The following is a 12,480-nucleotide window of genomic DNA, read 5'->3' on the forward strand; positions in this document are numbered from 1 at the left end:
ACGGGTGCGTTTTCAGATTTGTATGAGAAAGACCGCTTTTAGGGGTCCCAGTAACTGAGAGATAAACATGAAAAGCCACGCGAACAACGAGAAATTAGCCGAGGCAGGCTACAAACACACAAGTCTCCAACGACCAGAATCAATTAAATCAAACAACTCAAGGTGCTGGTGAAAGCAAGGTGATTGGCTGATGATCGGTTGACAAGGTTAGTTCTTTTTTATGTCAAGGTTGTCGAGGCATCACAGGGTACCAATCCCCACGACAAGGAAGGGTGGCCTTCTTGAACTAAATGCACAGTGTAATAGTCTTCCGCTTAATGCATCCATGTAATGGAGGTGAATTTCATCCCTGCCTAGTCACCGTGACATTGGAAAACTCTTTCATGAATCTACACGACATAATGCCATTTCGAGATAATATCAGCCAGATCCACTGTATACTTGAAAAACATAGAGTCTAGGTTCCTCCTTTTTCTGTGACTTATGTCCTCCCCCTCCTCAAAGTGGACAGGGGAGTGCAGTTGGCATACAAATTGTCTTAAAAGGGCAGCTAGTTGTTGGAATGCAGACAGTAGATAGGACGCAAGCGAAAGCTGCATTGCGACTGTGATGGGATATCCAGATTTCAATATGTTCACGTTGCCAGGTGAACGTGATACAGATGTCGTTCGTAAGTTCTGCTGTGTAAGAGTAAGCGTTTATGCAAGGCAGCTTCGAATTCCTTTTGTGAGTGTGTCATTTCACAGCCGGCGCTTTTTCTCTGAATTTGACATATTAGCTTGGCTGTAAACAAATAAACGACAAAAAGCTCAGAATTCTTCAGAAATGCCCTCTAAATATGGCAAGAAATAAACTCTGATAACACGAAATTCTAAATATAACCCAATTTCTGTATGTGGGTTAGTACCTCTGTTCCCTACTTGCAGATTACAATAGCTAGGGTATACCACCGTGAGCTAGTTCAGCTGAGGTATCAATTTTTTTGGAAAGCGCTGATAATTCGTGATTGGTTCTTGTCCGTGTTGCACAAACTGCTCGTACGTTAGATCTCCTAGTTCCTGCTGTTGCAGCACCTCAGACTACACCCTTCTAAAGATAAAACATTCTAAAACGAAACATGACATGACACAGGACATGTACAGCACAAGACAAGGCACTTGTCTTGTGGAGTACATGTCCTTTCAGCCTCTTTCAGTTTCAAACAACTTGTTCAGCTGGGTTGTCTGTAAAACATCCTACCACCAGGGCCAGCGAGAGGGGAGTGGGGGCAGCCAGGGATGGAGCCCCAGGACCCGGGCCTCTTCAGGGGCTCACCTGATCCAAGGCCTGACGGCTACTAACACCAGGGACTAATCCGGTACACAAGGTTTACTGTGACTTGATGGACACACATACTCATACAAACAAGAAATATTATGTGATCGAGACGTGAGGAGAGGGGCCCAGGGAGGCCCTGCCTACTACAGCTATTATATGCTTGCACAGGTCTGTCATCTCTATAGCAAAGTTTTATGTGTAGGAAGGACGAAAGCATGCTACATTTAGAGACCTTAGAAAGCTAGAAAGAACTAACTGTTACAACTGAGTTGTACCTTTTCGCAAATATCAGCATACACAAAAGGATTCATCTTGTTCACGTATGCCGTGCAAACCACAAAGATCCTTTTACGTACCCAAAGCTACCAAACCCCATAGCACCCTGTAATGCTCCAGTGACGATTGATCCTTGAGATTTGCATGCATGCTTTGATGTTGTCTTCTGCCAGTGGGTTTGTTTTGATGCATTCCGAATGTGGTTCGCTGGAGATCCGCTAGGATACGATGCGTACGTGAAAAAGGTCCACTGGGAGGGAATATGTAGCTCGTACTGACCATTCAATAGTGAAAACTTTGTTCACTCATTGCCAAGCGAGGACACAGCTTTATTTAGCTACTCTGTGATGTCCAATATGGAAAGCAGGGCTCAAATTGGGTTTACAAGGTAAAATCAGCATGCACCAAAACTTTGTTGATGCAGTCTTTTTAAAATTTCAATTATTAAAAACCTTATACAAGCAGAAATGCAATTGACAATTATGCTTTGCTTGATTCCTCAAATATCCCACAGTGTTCTTGCTTATATCTGTGCAAAATTTCTTTGCCAACGAATGTCCAGTATTCTTTTCTGATTACGTCTTCTTCTAGTGCCAATATTTTGCATAAACTTTGCACTCTCTCCATAATATCGCCGTCGTAGCAAACAGCTAACTTGTCGGCCAATGTATCGACAATGAAAGCGAGAAGGTAGGACACACGACAGCCCTGTGCATACAAGTCTTCGCAGAACTGACAAACTTCGCTACTTGCACTACCACCAGCTGCTTCAAGTATCCCTCTAAGGTAACTCCACGGACTTTCGTTATGAGGAGCCTTCCGGATGCTCTCTATAGTGTACTTGATTTCGCGATTTCGAACGTCTTCCGTGTATCCCGTTGTGCGAGATATGACAAAGTAGCGCTGGTTCCATGCAGAGTTATTGCGTATGTCGTCTTCCAATAACTCAGTCACGTAGTCCAGTTCCCCGTCCCACAGACCAAATTCTGAAATGGCCCATTGGCGATGTTGCCATGCATGGTAATTTTTCGCATCCATCTGCAGGATAGACTCTGTGAATTCCTTTTCGTATGAAGGATCTTGCAGCCACTCGACGATAACACGTCGATGGTGCCACACCTGGTAATTCTTGGGATTATCTTCAATCACTTGCTGAATATACCCAAGTTCATCGTGTAAATCTCTTTCCAAATCCTGGAGAAGGGCGCGACGGTAGTGCCAGACTGTGTAGTTGGAAGGGTTGATGTTAACCGCGTCTGAGACTAGCTTGAAGGCTCGCTCACTTCGCTCATCTGATTTCAGTACAGCACGGAAATAATCGAATATATCTTTGAACTGGTCCGAGTACGCTATACGAACAATGGGGCTTGATCCGTCGTCTTGAGGTACTGGTATTACATCCTTCCACTCAGGCCTGTCCCGATACGGCACCCACTTTGCTCCGCGTGGACCATCGTCGTCCCCACGCGCCATCTTGGATACACCCTTCACTCTTGTGTGCTGTGTGTGCTTGTGTGTTGGCGAACGTTCGTCGTGGGTCGTGGTTCGTGTCCACTCTAATATATAAATATATGCGAGGTATATATTTGATATTAAATATTACATTACATATTAGTTTATTTAACTTTCAGCTTTTTTTTTTCGTACTGAGCCATATTCTGTAATTTGTTGGCGTCATTATTTACCCCGGAGCCACAATTTTCGCTTGTGCACTGTGTGATGTCGTCGTGAGGTTATTTAGGTAAGACTTCGTAGGAAATTTTTACATGTTTTAACATAGGGGTGTGATACACAAATCCTCTGGTTTAGACGTATCACTGTGGACTGAATTTTCTTACTTTCGACAATTTTCATTCCTATTGCGGTCCACACGTGCAGCTATGCTTCTAAGCATTGCTCGACGCTGGTTCGGATAGTCCCGAATATCCTGTCTGATGTGCACCTTTGTACGTAAGATCAACTACTTTTGATCCCTCGTGAGCCATATCATGAGTTGATAAGCAAAATCAGAGTAATTTGTATCCTCTGTAGTGATTTTCGACGTTGTGAGGAAACATCATTTTGACGATCATATTGACGTGCAGTTCTTCGTTAGTGTCCGCAACGGTTTTGTAGTGCCTAAACAAAGCATGTAACTGGAATAATTGATCTCAGTCCACATATGACTGTTTCAGGTAGTGAGGCGTTACGCCTAGACTGTGTGCGTGTAAATGCTTTCTTTACCTTTATGGGCTACATGAACGGAGGTGACTTCCATGCGTCTCACACTGCAAGATAACTTTATTCTGTCGATCATTGTCAGCTCAATACCTGTGCCACATGGGCAGAAAAAATGATATTAGCGTGTAATGTTAGTCTGTCCCGCATGCCGTTTCTTATGATAGTCGTGCTACACGTCGGAATGGAATGACATTGAACGTGATGGTGTCGATGCAGATCTCCTACTAGCTGCGTAAGAGATGGGCTACTTGAAGAGGATAAACGTGTTCAAAGAGATCGAAAATACCCACAATATTCCAGAACATGAGAAAATTTGCTTTATTTCATAGTCGATGGTCTGTACTATGTCGGAAAACTGTGATCATCTTGCCTGTCAGGTGGCAGCCTACGCCAAAAGCAAATATGCAGAAAAGCAGCTGTCAACAACGCCAGGCATTTTGCCAAAAATAATGCTTGTTTTTGCACAATTCATAAAATAACTGCGCAGTGCACAGTACAGAGAGGCTTTATGGAAGTTTTAAATTGCTCTTGTGCTCAGACAATGGGAGTGAGGGTACGCATTTTGTGGGCGAATGATTTGCAGCAATCTCACTATGCAGAAAGTGTCATTCAGACGAATGCTATTCGATATCTCTGTATAGTACAGCACAAATGACATTAAAACTTAACTCTTTACGCACGTAATGTCATTTTTCTTGCCCGTGTGGCAGGGGTATTAGACTACGTGTCAAAGTGCAAAGACTTATACCCCTGCAACATGGTCACAAAAAATGACATTAAATGATGAAAGATGTAAGTCACTGAAAAGGTTAACCAGCTGTAGGACTCGAACCCACATCTTCTGGATTACCGGTCCAGGGCTCTACCAATTGAGCTATTTGTGTGTATTTGTCCTTTCTATATGTGTTCCAGCCCCAGAACATCAATTGTCTCATGGCATGAAGTGCTTAGTGAGTTAAATTGTGATGTCATTTGTGTGGTCCCACATGGACAGTTTTAATGGCATTTGCCTTAAAGTAGCACAGAAGTCATTTTTAACACTGTTTTCTTTGTATAACACTGCTAAGCAGGCCAGTAAGATGCACCATAAGAATTAATTCACCCCATACAGTCATAATTATCACAAAAATTAAATTTAAAATATGACTCAAAAAGCGACCGTATGTAACTGCGGTGGAGAGCAGTATCTGCCCGGGAGCTCGCGCTGACGCTACAAGGGCCACGCTTGCTGATTGGTCCGGAGAAACGTTGTCTGCTACTCAGCTGTCGTCTGCTGTTCCGGGTTCTGAAAAAGCATTGCCATTGCTCCTGGCTCGGTCATGATTCTGCCACTCCTTCTATCCCCAATTCTCCGAAGGAACTGACAAGACCGGTTTACGGCGGCAAAGGGGCAGGGCGCCGACCCCCACTTCCAGTGAACCAGAACGAGTGGCCCCTGTAACGTCATCGGTGACGTGGCATCATACTTCTCCTCCTTGTTATACCCAGAGTGGCGAGTTAAGGGTGAACGTGCGGAGCCATGTTTATGTGAGTTTTTTTCTGGGAAACGAAATGCACACATCAAAACCTTTCGTGCTACCCGGTAAAATGCCACACACACTTTCATCAGACGTCTTAACCTGAAAATTTTTTGGATGGCCCTCTGTACTCCTTTAATGCCATTTTCTGCTTACTAAGTTCGCCACGACGCATTTGCCTATGAAATGCCTACTCTCGCTCCCATTGTTTGATACATAGCAGAGGAGGTTTGAAAGCTTCGCTGGAATCGGAGCACAGCATTGTTTGTGATTTGATAAATTTGAGCTTTCTCATACATCTTTTTAAGAAAGAAGTTCCAAGTTGTTAGAAATGTTCATCGATAACAGCTAAAGGACTTGAGGTGCCGCCATATTGCTTGTTTTGGATTCAGCACCGGTTGGCAAACACGTTAACTGATACTCCATACTCTAAAAAAACCTGAGTTTGGACAAAAAAGAGAATGGATGACACAGAGGAGTCACATTTCCACACTGAGACTGGGAGGTGACGCGGGTTGGAATCCCTGCTCCTGCTGTGCTGTTTGGGGTTTGCTGGCAGACTTTCCAGATGACTGTCAGCACAGTTCCCCTTCAGGTCTGCCCAGGACACATACTAACCCCTCTGTCCCCCACTGCCTCCTGCTGTCCTCTCTCCATCTGTCAGCGTCTGTACACCGCTCATAGCCACGGTTACTTCGTGGCGCTAACACAGAATTAAAAAACAACAATAAATAAACAGGAGGGTCACAGAAGCAGTGGTGTCACCAGGGGTGTACGGTCTGCACCGGGTGACGAGACGGAAGGGGGTGACGCGCTCCACCAGCGAAATGGCTTTTCCCTTTTTCTGCAGCGCGATGACATAAAAAATAACATAAGGACCCCTCTACAAACATGTGACTTTTCTGTGTGGGGCATGATAATTGTTATTTATCATATATCGCCTGGTATGGAAAGGGATACATTATTTGGTGGGGGTGACGCAAAGAGCTCCCGCATCGGGTGACCTGTGCCCTAGTGACGCCACTGCAGAGAAGTTGACACGTAACAAGGTTGATGGCGCTACGCACGTGTTCAGTGTAGGGTGCCTGAATAGTAGCTCCCTGTGTGTATTGTGGAGTCGCCATTTCCAGAAGCGAATGCTGCAAAGCCACCATTTTGACACCCACTCTCACCATGCATGAATGCTGTGTTCTGATTTCAGCGACTCTTTCAAACCACCTCTGCTATATATTTACTCAACTCCAAGATGTAGTGTGTAGCTAAGCGTATAGCTACACTTTTGTGAGCGCAGCGGAAGATATGCATGGGCGTCAAGATGGTGGAAATTCGTAGCAGAAGACATGGTTGTCTTCACCCTACACAGAGGGAGCTAGTATTCAGGCACCTTAGTTCATTGGCTGTTGGGTTCAATCATCATTGAAGACAGCCAATGTGGCAGGGGTAGTAAACTTTGTGCTAGATTTTTTCATGGCTAGCACACTGCATGTATGCACAGCAGGCTTATGACCGTACTTGAATTACAATGTACCGCTTAACAATAGATATTTGGGCGAGTTGGTGGCACATAATTGAACAACTGAAAAAGTGCGTTCAAGAGGCAGATACGAACAAGACACTTGTTCACGTCTGTCTCCTGAATGCACTCTTCAGTTGTTCAATAATGTGCTGCTCGTTTTTGGGAAGAGGCATTTCAAATTACAGGATTCCTACTTAAAGGAGTACAGAGGGCCATCCAAAAAAAATTCAGATTAAGACATCTGATGAAAGTGTGTGTGTCATTATACCGAATAGCGCGAAAGGTTTTGATGTGTGCAATTTGTTTCCCAGAAAAAAACTCACATAAACATAGCTCCGCGCCTTCACCCTTAACTCGCCACTCCAGCTATAACGAGGATGAGGAGGTACGATGGCACGTCACCGATGACGGCATAAGGAGACTCGTTCTGGTTTGCCGATCAGTGGGGGTCAGCGCATTGTTCCTTTGCCGCCGTAAACCTGTTTTTCCAGTTTTCCCGGATAATTGGGGATACAAGGAGCGCCCGTAGCATTACCGAGCAAGGAGAACGGCTTTATCAGAACCCCGAACAGCCGAGTAGCAGACGACAGCGGAGTAGCAGACATCATTTTTCTAGGCCAATCAGCGAGCGTTCTCCTTATAGCGTCAGCGCGAGGTTCCAGGCAGATCACAGGCTGGTACTGCTCTTCACCACCGTTGCGCACGGTCGCTTTTTGCGGCATATTTTAAATTCAGTTTCTGCGATAATTATGACTCTGTGGTGTAAATTACTTCGCATGGTGCATCTTACTGGCAAACTTAACAGTTTTATAAGAAGAAAACTGGGTGTTAAAAATGACTTCTGTACTACTTTAAGCTTAAAATGGCACCAAGGTACAACACTAAAAAAAGTTTGTTAAACACCGTTAGTACATGTTTGCGCAGAAAAAGATTCTGAACTGTGTAGCTCCGAACCACCTTGTCATATGGCAAATGCCTCTTTCTCTTCTGCAGAAGGTATGTGTTCCAAGCAAAAATTGAGGCTTTAACTCAGTAATATTTACTGGTGTACCAGTATTCAGGGTGAGGTGCTGAGTATTATGGAATACTTATAGAAAATTGGTATTTTGTACCACAAATATGCCATCCTAGCATAGTGTTTAATTGTGTGGGATTGGACCTGAGCTTTACAGAATTCAAGACATGTTTCAAATGGGAAAATCATCATCTTGCAGGAATCAAATTTCTCAAAGATATTATTAACGAGAGAACCAGCATAGTAAGAGATGCATAGGTAGAACCTTCTCCCTTAGATTTTCTTCGATTCGTGAAAAAGTGCAAAAGGCAGTGTTAAGGAGTGCAAACGAAGTGCACGGCAGGCAGTGCTCTCGTGCAGTGCACACTGAGCCCAATAGAATAGAGAAGTGTAAGCCTTAGATAGTTTCTCACAGATGTCTGGACTGCATTTCAATTTTCTGAATGATTATTGTCAAAGCTGCACCTCCACTGGCAGAAACTTGCAGCACTTGCACTAGTTCACAAAGTGCAGCCCAATCGAAGGCAGCTAATGATCACAAAATTTCGATGCATTGCATGCATTAGATGCGTTGCCTATTGACGAAGTGCCTCGCCAAGAATTGAAGAAAAGGAAAGAGTTTTGCACGGCAAGTGATCATGACAATGCGTTTGTGAAGATGAAGAGGGTGACTGTGGCAGGGACATCTAGACATGCAAACAGTGGCGTAGGCTGGATGTAAACAATGCACTGCCGTGTCGCTGGGAAAGACATTTCATGTCAGAAACAAGGATGATCGTCTCGAATATGCCGAGGTTCTTCTGGATGATTAAATGATTTAGCTGATTGTAACAAAAGCAAACGAATATGAAGAAATATATGCATTTTTGTGCAATATGTTAAACAATAGTTTTGATGCTTCAAGATTGAAATTCTGCAATTAAAAGTTTGCTATTTTTAGGTCGCTACTCACTCATATAGTGTGGCACTTGAGGGGTTAATCTGTGAATGTGCTTTTCGCATGGGGTTTGTATGCTACACTACTACAAGTTCCACTGGCTGCTCTGCCTAATATAAGGCCGTGTAGCGGGAAAAAAATTTGACCCCACAGAAGAGTACAGGCTTTTGCAGTGATACCTAATAGGCTGGCTTGACTTTCGATTAGAATTGAATTGCAGCATTGCTATTTACAGTTTCAGGTGCTAGAAGGTGAATTTGTCATGCCATCAACGTCAACACGTGAGAGGGACAGATCCCGTGACCAAGTTAGGTCACGTTCTAGAGACAAGGTACGGTCAAGATCTAAGGATAGGTACAGGTCCAAGTCGAAGGATAGGAACCGATCCAGGTCAAAGGACAGGAACCGATCCAGGTCAAAGGACAGAAACCGATCCAGGTCAAAGGACAGGAACCGATCCAGGTCAAAGGACAGGAACAGATCCAGGTCGAGGGAAAGGATTAGGTCTAGGTCAAATGATAGAGGCAGGTCAAAAGAAAGAGACAGGTCAAAAGATAACATAATTTCAAAAGAAAGGGGCTCTAAGGATCGAGCTCGCTCAAGACCACAGAAGAGGGACAATGACAAGTCAAAGGAAAAGAAGAGAGAGAGGTCCAGGGAAGCAGACAAGCCAAAAGAGAGGCATAGGTCCAAGGACAGGTCTAATCATCGTGATAAGTCGAGGGACAGGTCACGTGAAAAAGACCGATCCAGAGAGCGCTCCAAAGAACGACCGAAGAACAAGTCAAGAGATAGAAACCAATCTAGGGAGAGATCTGGAGAGAAGGCTAAGGACAAGGATGGGCATAGGGAGCGATCGAAGGATACAGATAGATCAAGAGAGAAATCTAAAGACAGAACCAAGATCAGAGACAGATCTCGTGAACGTGAACGGTCCAGGGAGCGAAAGGCCAAAGAAAAGGACAGGCCTCATGACAGAGGACAGAGGTCCAGGGAGCGCAACAGATCACGGGACAGGTCGAGGGGTCGAGACAGATCCAGATGTAGAGACAAGTCGAGGGATAGATCAAGAGACCGATCCAAATGTAGGGAAAGGTCGAGGGACAGATCAAGAGACCGATCCAGAGAGAGGTCCAATGACCGGTGCAAAGACAAGACCCAGGACAGATCAAGTGATCGTGAGAAAGGCCGTACCAAAGAGAGGAGCCCAGAGCCTGAAGAGATGGTGAAGCATGTTCCCATCAGCTTGTTGAAGTCTGTGGCAACAAAGAAGCTTGGAATGTATGCCATCAAGCACGTTCCTAAGGAACAACCGTTTGTGGTTGGACTCAGGTAACATAACTTGCAGGTTCCAGGTTGTGTCTGTTTAGCTTTTATGCCTCTTTTGATTTTTTTACCGATATATTTGTTGTGTGTTTGTTACCATTTTGTAGCTACTCTAGTACGAATGGAAAGGTAGCAGCAGCATCATCTGACAACAGCATACTCCTCTTTGATGAGCAACTAAATCAGAAGGCCATTCTACAGGGTGAGACACTCTTCTTTTTACTCCTTTGGTGCGTGGCACATTTCCTAATGTTAGTATTGCTTCATTCGTGGAATACTTTTTACGAGTTAATATGGGCAATCGGTGCCTCCTAAACATTTGAAGCTTCCTTTTTGGAGGACAATTAGGAACGAAGTGTACATTGATTGTACTGACGTTTACTTGCCTCGTGTGGAAGGCCACAAGTCTAGTTCACTGCAGAGCTTGCTGGCCGATATAATCATCCGTCTGCTTGGAGTAAGCAGGGCTGATTGATTGAATAAGTGGGTGCATTCTGCAACCTACTGGATTAATTGAAGTGTTGGATAACCAGTCTGCAGCTTTGTTTTCTTGCAGAAGAGCATTACCGTGTGTGCTGTAGTTGCACATACAGCTTGCATTGAGGTGAAGTTTTGCAACTGATAAAATCTTACCCTTCATCAATTTAATTGGTCTTATTCTATTGCAAGCAGAATGTTTACATGGCTGGGAAGCTTTCTAGTGAGCTAGTTGTATTCTCCCATTTCAAATATGTAATACAGTCGACCCTCGTCTATCCGGCACTTAACTCGAGAAATATTATTCATTTTGTGCAAAAAAATGCCAGAGCCGTCCTCTGTATCCTTAGCGCATTCTCAACAGTCACAACACTGGGTTCTTCACTACCGTTGAATTCATGCTAGTTGTTGGTGGAATCGTCAGTGTTAAAGGGGCACTAAAATCCAAAAACAACTTGTTCTCAAATGAAAGTCTGTTTTTCAATTACGTAGTACATATAATGCGCCAAAACTAGTTCACACAGCACTACTGTTTAGAGGAAAAACACAACGAAAACAGAGCCGTCTTTGGCGGCAATGAACGGGATCCTCAGGAAGCAAAGATTGGTGGCATCCTATCAGACAGCAGGAGAAGCGTGCGCATGCCTATTGTGCTAGTGTGGATTTGCAACGGGTCCTGTTGTAGCGTTGTGTAGTGCGCGGCACGATGCGCATGCTGCATTTTTTAATACCGATTTACTGAATTGTAGCCCACAACAGTAGTCCCAAATGTTCTAGTGACAACAATTATCTTCATGTCTTACGGACAGCGACCCCAGCATGCTTCGTATGTCGCGCTATGTTTTTCACTAGAACTGCTCCATGGCGTGGCACACGCCTTCACGCGCCGCATGGACTAAAAGCACCCGGTGCATACCCGATGCCCAGGCTGAAGCGACGTTCACTGCGTAGCGCAGAGGCAAGAAAGAGTCTGGTATAATTCTAATTGTAGCTTCGTAACGGAATCGGAAGGTTTGAATAACAAAAGGTGCGATATCAACATAGCGTGTAACGTAATCTGAAGTGAACGTGTGGTGGCATTTTAGTGCCCCTTTAGTGACATCCTCATCCCCAGTTGCTGTGCAGGTGTTGTCGTGCCTGTCAATGTCGACATACTCCAGAACTGTGGTGTTGACCATGGATTTCAAACTTGTGGTATCTTCGACTGCAGTAACGTTGCTCTGAGCCAGAGCACTCCGAGCTTGAGGCACATGCTGAGAAACAGTTGCTGAAGCTGTTGCAGAGTGCTCCGTTTTGACCAGTCAGGATAGAGAGCACGCTCCAGAGCGCTTTAGACTGATCGGAGGCTGCCAGTCGAAGATGCCGTTAGTTTCTGCATAGAGATCACAGCTCTGCAGGTGAACAGTTTTCACCTGTGAACAATGTATCACCTGTAGTACACTGGATTGTACAGTAAAATGTGCGGTGCATGGGTACAGCAGAAAAGGGGGAAATTCCTCAACGTTGTCGTCCACTCTAGACAAAATGTAGGTCATGCGTTTTCTCTGACTCGAGACTGAATAAGAGAAGGTGGTTGTTTGGGCATCTTCCCCAGTGGTTCCCGGAAATGTTCGCCCAAATCCGTAAACTGAAACCTGGATAAATGAAGGCAAATTGCACGGACTGAAACGTGTCCCAAGGTTTCTTGTCCGGATAGCGTGGGATTCGGACAAATTCAGCCCGATAAATGGGGGTCGACTGTATATGTATAGTTCAACAACAAAATAAAGCCACCGATAAAGAAAGGCGTGATGAAAGCTTACCTGTGGTAAATATAGTTTATGTAGGGTAAGCTGCTGAAATTATGCTAATGCTTGTGTGTTAGCGAGAGTGTCAAGTG

General features: G+C 44.6%; 2 protein-coding genes across 4 annotated transcripts in view; one reads left to right on the forward strand and one right to left on the reverse strand.

The window, feature by feature from the left end:
• Window positions 1-1,905: 1,905 nt before the first annotated feature.
• LOC135377814 (protein farnesyltransferase/geranylgeranyltransferase type-1 subunit alpha-like) lies at window positions 1,906-3,133 on the reverse strand. The gene has a single exon (XM_064610504.1). It carries the CDS (start codon window positions 3,064-3,066, stop codon window positions 2,074-2,076), a length of 993 nt encoding a protein of 330 aa, XP_064466574.1. The 5' UTR covers window positions 3,067-3,133; the 3' UTR covers window positions 1,906-2,073.
• The window catches only part of LOC135377813 (uncharacterized), a 29,099-nt gene continuing 19,702 nt past the window's right edge, over window positions 3,084-12,480 (forward strand). Inside the window, exons 1-3 of one of the 3 annotated variants that reach the window (XM_064610503.1) lie at window positions 3,084-3,171; window positions 9,034-10,130; window positions 10,232-10,326. In XM_064610503.1, the coding sequence (XP_064466573.1) occupies window positions 9,061-10,130; window positions 10,232-10,326 (1,165 nt within the window). In that variant the 5' untranslated portion in view covers window positions 3,084-3,171; window positions 9,034-9,060. Of the gene's footprint in view, window positions 3,172-3,234; window positions 3,335-3,456; window positions 3,540-9,033; window positions 10,131-10,231; window positions 10,327-12,480 lie in introns of those variants that run through there. The other 2 variants (XM_064610502.1, XM_064610501.1) reach the window with 2 other exon arrangements.

Source organism: Ornithodoros turicata, chromosome 1 (genome assembly GCF_037126465.1).
Source record: "Ornithodoros turicata isolate Travis chromosome 1, ASM3712646v1, whole genome shotgun sequence".
In the NCBI taxonomy this organism is placed as follows: Eukaryota; Metazoa; Arthropoda; class Arachnida; order Ixodida; family Argasidae; genus Ornithodoros; species Ornithodoros turicata.

Bases quoted from the DNA above. Each gene is read 5' to 3' on its own strand.
- LOC135377814 (XM_064610504.1), bottom strand. From the start codon at position 3,066: ATGGCGCGTGGGGACGACGATGGTCCACGCGGAGCAAAGTGGGTGCCG.